The sequence below is a fragment of the Salvelinus sp. IW2-2015 genome, linkage group LG4q.1:29 (genome assembly GCF_002910315.2).
Source record: "Salvelinus sp. IW2-2015 linkage group LG4q.1:29, ASM291031v2, whole genome shotgun sequence".
NCBI classification, from domain to species: Eukaryota; Metazoa; Chordata; class Actinopteri; order Salmoniformes; family Salmonidae; genus Salvelinus; species Salvelinus sp. IW2-2015.
Genome location: NC_036842.1, coordinates 65429942 through 65437745, shown reverse-complemented (window position 1 = coordinate 65437745; position 7804 = coordinate 65429942). Strand labels below are relative to the sequence as shown.

Genomic DNA, 7804 nt, shown 5'->3' with positions numbered 1-7804 from the left:
ATTTACCACAGGAGAAGCCTGTCTATGCTGAGCTCTCTGTAATGGGCTTGTTTTCCTGATCCATGTGGTGAAGCATGGGGCTGATGAAGCTCAAGTAACCAAAGTCCTATTGAACCCAACCAGGTCTGACTGGCTGTGCTCTGCTCCAGGCCTTMCTCTGTCAAAGACTGGAGGCGGATGGAAGCACTTCTAGTCACCTAGGCAATATGTCCTCTCAGAATGGGTTCTTCCTCAAAACTGCTGTGGACGATTACCATATGCAAAGTTTTTCGCTAGATAATAATGTCAATAATTATATTTTMATCTTTCTAATTGCAGATAATTCCTCCAATTGATGCTAATACTCTGGGTAGGTTTGGCTAATATAAGGGAGAGACATCTAAACTATAATCACCTCGCTGAAAAGGGCAGGACCAGGGAGCCATTCATTTCACAAAGGTTATCCTGCATGGGCCTTTATAGTAGCACACATCACACAGTAGTAATGAGGGACTTTCCTCAAAATTGAGAGAGGCTCAGATGAAACATGTAGGTGGGGCGTTCTGCGCTCTATGATGAAGCCCAACGTCTCTGATCATCATCATAGAAGTGTTTCATCTAGCAGAGATTATGAATGCAACAGGGGKCACAGTCAGTGGCTTAAAATTTCTTCGGTATAGGGGGCGACATTTTCACTTTTGGATGAATTTGTGCCCAAATGAAACGGCCTCGTACTCTGTTCTAGATCATATGATATGCATATTATTATTACTATTGATAGAAAAACACACTGAAGTTTCTAAAACTGTTTGAATTATATCTGTAAGTAAAACAGAACTCATAGGAAGGCAAACTTCCAAACAGGAAGTGAAATTCTGAAATGGGTCGCTGTGAAAGGCATCGCCTATTCAATTGCCTTATATTTATGGATCTGTATGCACTTCATTACGCCTTCCACTAGATGTCAACGGGCAGTAGAATGTGGAATGAGCAATATAGCTTCATGTGGGACCGGGATGAGAGCCTTTGGAGTGACAGGTCAGGCAGATTGCCAGTTCTTGGCCACGCACAGAGGCATGTGATGTCTTTGTCTGCAATGCGTTTGAAGTTTGAAAGTTTTCGTTCATAGCGTAAAGTTCGATGGACACTGTAACTACACATGCTAGCCAGCAGCATGCCAGCAGCATACCACCCTGCATACCACTGCTGGCTTGCTTCTGAAGCTAAGCAGGGTTGGCCTGTCAGTCCCTGGATGGGAGACCATGGCTGCTGCTGGAAGTGGTGTTGGGAGGGCCAGTAGGAGGCACTCTTTCCTCTGGTCTAAACAAAGATCCCAATGCCCCAGGGCAGTGATTGGGGACACTGCTCTGTGTAGGTGCCGTCTTTCGGATGGGACGTTAAACGGGTTCCTGACTCTCTGAGGTCATTAAAGATCCCATGGCACTTATCGTAAGAGTAGGGGTGTTAACCCCGGTGTCCTGGCTAAATTCCCAATCTGGCCCTCAACCATCACGGTCACCTAATAATCCCCAGTTTACAATTGGCTCATTCAGTCCCCCTCCTCTCCCCTGTAACTATTCCCCAGGTCGTTGCTGCAAATGAGAACGTGTTCTCAGTCAACTTACCTGGTAAAATAACCGTAAAATAAAATAAAACACATGCTAGCCAAAGTTGCTAATTCGACAGAAGTAATGGACATTATAAAACAAAAAAACGATTTATTGTGGGAACTAGGATTCCTGGCACTGCATTCTGATGAAAGATCATCAAAGGTAAGGGACTATTTATATGTAATTTCCTATTTCTGTTGACTCCAACATGGCGGAGAATGGCTGAGTGCTGTCTCAGATTATTGCATGCTGTGCTTTTTACTAAGTTATTTTTTAAATCTAACACAGCGGTTGCATTAAGAACCAGTGTATCTTAATTATATGTTAAACATGTATCTTTCATCAAAGTTTATGATGAGTATTTCTGTATTCACGTTGCTATCTGTAATTACTTTCGCTATTTTGGAGCCATTTCTGAACATGGCCGCCAATGTAAAACCACGATTCCTGGCTATAAATATGCACTAATCGAACAAAACATAAATGTATGTTATAACATGATGTCATATGACTGTCATCTGATGAAGTTGTTCAAAGGTTAGTGATTAATTTTATCTCTATTTGTGGGTTTTGTGAAAGCTATCTTTTCTCTGAAAAAATGGCGGTGTGTTTTTGATATGTGTGTGAGCTAACATAAATATATGTTGTTGTTTTCACTGTAAAAACATTTTTAAAAATCGGACATGTTGGCTGGATTCACAAGATGTTTACTTTAATTATATGTACAACATGTATTTTTCATCAAAGTTTTATGATGAGTATTTCTGTATTTCACGTTGCTCTCGTAATTATTTCTGGCTATTTTGGACCATTCTGAACATGGCGCCAATGTAAAAACCACCATTTCTGGCTATAAATATGCACATAATCGAACAAAACATAAATGTATTGTATAACATGATGTCATATGATCTGTCATCTGATGAAGTTGTTCAAAGGTTAGTGATTAATTTTATCTCTATTTGTGGGTTTTGTGAAAGCTATCTTTGCTGTGAAAAAATGGCTGTGTTTTTTGGATATGGTGGTGAGCTAACATAAATATATGTTGTGTTTCGCTGTAAAACATTTTAAAAATCGGACATGTTGGCTGGATTCACAAGATGTTTATCTTTCATTTGCTATATTGCGACCTTGATGATTCAAGAAACACTATTATTAATATTTTAATGAACCTACACAGGGTGACATCACCCCATTCAACCAAGCCACTCAATCCCTCTATTCTAATAGAAAAGTAGTAGTGACTTGATCTTTCAATGAAAGTGAACATTTGCCCCATCTCATCTGAAAGCAAAAGCGTGCTACTTTATTTAAGTGGAATGCTGAAGAATGTTAGAGTTAGAGTGTTAAAATGACATCAAATCAAACGTCAAATCAACGTCTATTCCACTCAACGTAATTTCATTGAAATTACCTGGGAACAACGTTGATTCAATCAGTGTGCCCAGTGTGGCATACTACTCCATAACTTAATTCAATGTGCTTAAATCCACCTTGTACAATGTCTCTCAACACTTTGTTACTGAACAACACTTTATTGTCTTTACAATAACTTTTACATATACAATAACTTAAAATATATTTATGGAAGTATATCAGACAAGGTGCTGATCGAAAATTGCCAAGGCACCAATAGACAGTCCGCAACCCTCTGAAAGTAATGTTGAAGAGAGGTGTGTTTTCGGGGACGTTCGGAGGGTCGATGATGATGTAAGAGGAGAGGGAGGGATTGCCCCCATAACGCTCAACATGAACGCTCCGCGGCAAAAGGATGTGTGAGCAAGCAGCGCGCTACTGCAGGGACRGTGTCCACAAACTGCTMCAAAAAGAACAACCGAAACTCCGGGMTCAGGACAGCAAAGAGCAACCAAAACTCGTGGCCGAGGAAAGCGAGTCAGCGACGGCTGCACAGTCTGGAAACAGCGGCGCCCAGCCCGGTGGAATTGACGGGCTCGTCCGCTGGATAGTCACCAAGATGAGCGACAACAAAAGCATCTCTACCCGGGAATACGCGAAGGAGGAGGCAGCGGTTGCCCAAGAGCAGTTCTTCGCACCAGAGCCACGGAAAGGCATCTCTGTAATATTGGATGTAGGTATCGCTTACTTACCTGTAGGATTATCAGATATTTTACCTGCAAATTATTCATTGGTATGGTGGCAGAGGTGGAAGAAAGTCCCATTTTAATTCAGTGCACAATTACGCGTAAAGATCATCCCCAATGTTGTGCCAATACTGTTCACATCATCAATTCGTTACATAGCCTCTCGGAATATACACGTATTCACTTTATATTACTTGAAAAAAAAGTTTTGCTGTAATCTGTAGATCAGATGATCCGTGTTTTCCTTAAACGGTGGATGAATTCTAAGCACCATAACCAAATCAAATAGGCTACTCAGAGTTTTTATGGAGTTGGCCTAAAAAGGTAGACGAAATTACTTTGCCACGAGCAGCACCGCATATATTGGCCGTGTCCGAGAGCATCAAAACCGTTATGTATCATGGGTAAGTAGTGACCGATTGACTGATCTACAAATAATATTGAGTTGTTATTTATGATGCAAGGTGATTTGTAGATYAGTCCGCCTTGCCTTTAAAGGCGGCTGCAATGTCGAATGTGCCAATTGAGATGCGTGAAATGCAAGACTTTGACACACACACTTATCATGCGCCAACGGGTTCACTTCATGCTGTGGGTTCGGATCATAAACAGCGTGATTAGTTTGTTGCGGAAATTGACCCATTATGCTGTTTACTTTCTGCATCTACCCCATATCACTGGGAGTCTTACCTGTCATTAAGTGCCCATATTGGATGTGGGTGGTGCGCATAGACCTATACATCCTAGATATAATTAGTTATCCATGGCTCTAAAGTTGGTATCGATTGGTGTAATGCTCTAGATGTGTGCAGTTTGTTACATTGTAGGTCTTACTGGATGTACATTTCTTTGGCATAGCAAGTGATATATAAAGTACGTCTTTAATTAGTAAATGTGTTGTCATAGATAAAGTAATTGTATACAGAGCTATGATTAATATATGCTGGAATAGCAGACATCTTGTCTTTATACCACTAGTGGCATCTTTGAAGGCATCCGGTCTCAGCAGTCATTCGATTTAGTAGGTCAACGTGTTGCCATAGGAATTATTGATGCATAGACTTCATAACTTATGTGTGGTCTGGTGCTCCTAGTCTTCTAGGAGTCTACATATTGGCATTAGTGGGTACAACCTAATGCTGAGGAGTGCACGAGAACTAGTTCACTTTTTAGCGCCCAGCCAGATAAGCCAGGTGATGAAGAAGGGTGGTGCATGGAACGACTCATTAGAATTCTGCAATGAAGACAGAGGGGTAGAAGTAGTCCTATGTTGTGTGTGTGTTGGGGGGGGGGGGCGGGGGGGTTTGGGCGGTAATCCTTGTGGCGTACCGGAGCATCCCAAGTTCGCACAGGATGGTAAAGCAGAAAAATACTCCTATTGTAGGGCATTTTACAGGGTCCCACGAGGACAGACTATGTTTTAGGCTTTAGAGGTTTAGGGGTTAGCAGTTTGGGTTAGGATAAGAATTAGGGTTTAAGGTTAGGGGTTAATGTTAGGGGTAAAGGTTAGGATTAAAGTTAGGGTAAGGGTTAGGTTTACGAGGGATTAGACGGTTTGAGGGGGGGGTTTTAAAAACAATAGGATTATATGAATGGAAATAAACTTGTAGGTCGCGCCACAAGATAGTAAAACATATGGCTGTGTGTGTGTGTGGTTGTGTGTGTGTGTGTGTGTGTGGGTGTGTGTGCTGTGTGGTGTGTGTGTGTGGTGTGTGTGTGTGTGTGGTGTGCGTTGTGGGTCGCGAGCAGAGAGAGAGAGATTACGGGGGAAATATAGTATTCAATAATATTATCTATTGCTTGGTGTGTGCAATTACATATCTGCCATTAAATAGGATTCCAAGACCATTGTCTAAAGGTGTGTAAGTATTGAAAACCATAGAATTAGAAGAAAAACTTCACAGTGGCTGTTCTTTGTACTGTTTATAGCCTCGTTTTTTCTCCTCTCTTCTCTCCTCCAACACCCTCCTCCACACAGCAGAGGCATAGATCCATCCATTTGTAATGAGGGCAAAAAGATGCGAGAACGCTGCTCCTCTCATTTTTTCTCTCTTTCTTTTTCTCTCTCTCTCTCTCGCTCTCTCTCTCTACTGTTCCACATTCTGTGCCTTTTCTTTCTCACACATTTTCTTCCTTCTTGTTTCTCAGCCTCTCTTATTACCTGCTTCTTAATTCTTCTTCTGCCTTGCATGCTATTCAAGTCTCCATCATCCCCATGACACCTCGTTCCTTCTCTCTGTCCACAGTGAGTGGCGTTGGCAAGTCACCGCTCTCATTCTCATGTAGTGTTCTCACATGACTTGTTTAGGCTAATGCTCTGCTGAACTGTCTTCCATTTACTGTAACCAAGCCCATCTGTATTGTTTTCTATTGTATGAGGCCCTCTGTAAACTTCCCTCCTCTCACCCCCCCACCTCTGTCTCCAGACTCTCTACATACCCCACATGACAAAACCCATTTTGGCTTTAATGAATTGAGCACTGATCTCTGGCATCAGAGATGACTAGGCTGTTCTGTCTAAATAACGGATTAGGTTGGGATTTGTGGTAAATTGGTTTATCTCCAAACTGCGTTATGCCATATTGCCATTAGGAACAGTGATTAGTATTTATGGAATCAAATAAACTCTTAATATCTGTATGGCAAAGAGCAAAGACAGTGTGTCTATGTATGTTGAGTCTATGACTCAACACTATACACTCAGCTACTACAGCAACTGAAATGACTGCAACACTTAACAAAGAGCAGCAGTTAGTTTCAGAATAAGTTTGTCATAATATTTAAAAAACTTAAAGCATTGTATTTGGGACAAATATTCACTAAACCCTAAACTCAACTAAATCTTGTAATGAATCATGTGGATATTGAGCAAGTTGAAATGACTAAACTGCTTGGAGTAACCTGGATTGTTAAATGTCATGGTCCAATATTTTATTATACAACAGTAGCTAAGATGGGAATGTTTTGTGTTACTCTGTCTCGCTATTCGGGTGGCCTTTTTAGCGCAAGGTGTGGTTTACTGTATGATTGTGTTGAGTATTTCAGTTGTGCCATGTAAGAGGGATTTTCGATGTATTCATTTGGCTGGCTAGACAGGGCATGCAGACATGTTTCTTGTCTAGGAGCATATTTGGCGTCACAGTTTGTGCTTGTTAGTGTCTAGTTCATGTTATTGTCTACTTCAGTGCTGGTTTGTATTCCTAGAGGATGTCTTTTAACGTCTCTCTTCCTAATCGTAATGGATTAATCTGGATTGTAAACTGTCATGGCAAATATATTATCAACAGTAGCTAAGATGGGGAGAGTCTGTCCATATTAAAGCGCTGGTCTACCTTCTTAACAACACTACAACAAGACAGGTCCGCCCTAGTTTTGTCGCACCTGGGCTACTGTTCATTCGTGGATCAGTGCCACAAAGAGGGATTTATGAAAATTACAATTGGCTCAGAACAGGGGCATGCGTCCCTTAAAATCATGGGCGAGCTAACATTAATGACATGCATGTCAATCTCTCATAGCTCAAAGTGGAAGAGAGATTGACTTCAAATCACTACCTGTTTTTGTAAGAAGTTGACCGAGCTGTCTGTTTAAACTACTAGCACACAGCTCGGACAACAATGCATACTCTACAAGACATACCATCAGACACACCTACCTATTCAAAGGTTTTTCTTAATTTTTACTATTTTCTACTATGTAGAATAATAGTGAAGACATCAAAACTATTAAATATCACATATGGAATCATGTAGTAACCCAAAAAATATTTTATATTTGAGATTCTTCAAAGTAGACACCCTTTGTCTTGATGACAGCTTTGCACACTCTTGGCATTCTTCAACCAGCTTCACCTGGAATACTTTTCCAACAGTCTTGAAGGAGTTCCCACATATGCTGAGCACTTGTTGGCTGCTTTTTTCCCTTCACTCTGCAGTCCAACTCATCCCAAACCATCTAAATTGGGTTGAGTTGGGTGATTGTGGAGGCCAGGTCATCTGATGCAGCACTCAATCACTGTACTTCTTGTTCAAATAGCCCTTACACAGCCTGGAGTGTGTTTTGGGTCATTGTCCTGTCCTGCAAAACCAGATGGATGGGTAAAGCTGAAGAATG

At 41.2% G+C, this 7804-nt stretch overlaps 1 protein-coding gene across 2 annotated transcripts in view; it reads left to right on the top strand.

Annotated features, from left to right (window-relative positions):
• The first annotated feature begins 3307 nt into the window (after positions 1-3307).
• Positions 3308-7804, top strand: part of LOC111962378 (N-terminal EF-hand calcium-binding protein 2-like) — a 144374-nt gene continuing 139877 nt past the window's right edge. For both annotated transcript variants that reach the window (XM_023985429.2, XM_023985428.2), the window contains exon 1: positions 3308-3678. In XM_023985429.2, the coding sequence (XP_023841197.1) occupies positions 3361-3678 (318 nt within the window). In that variant the 5' untranslated portion in view covers positions 3308-3360. The remainder of the gene's footprint in view (positions 3679-7804) is intronic.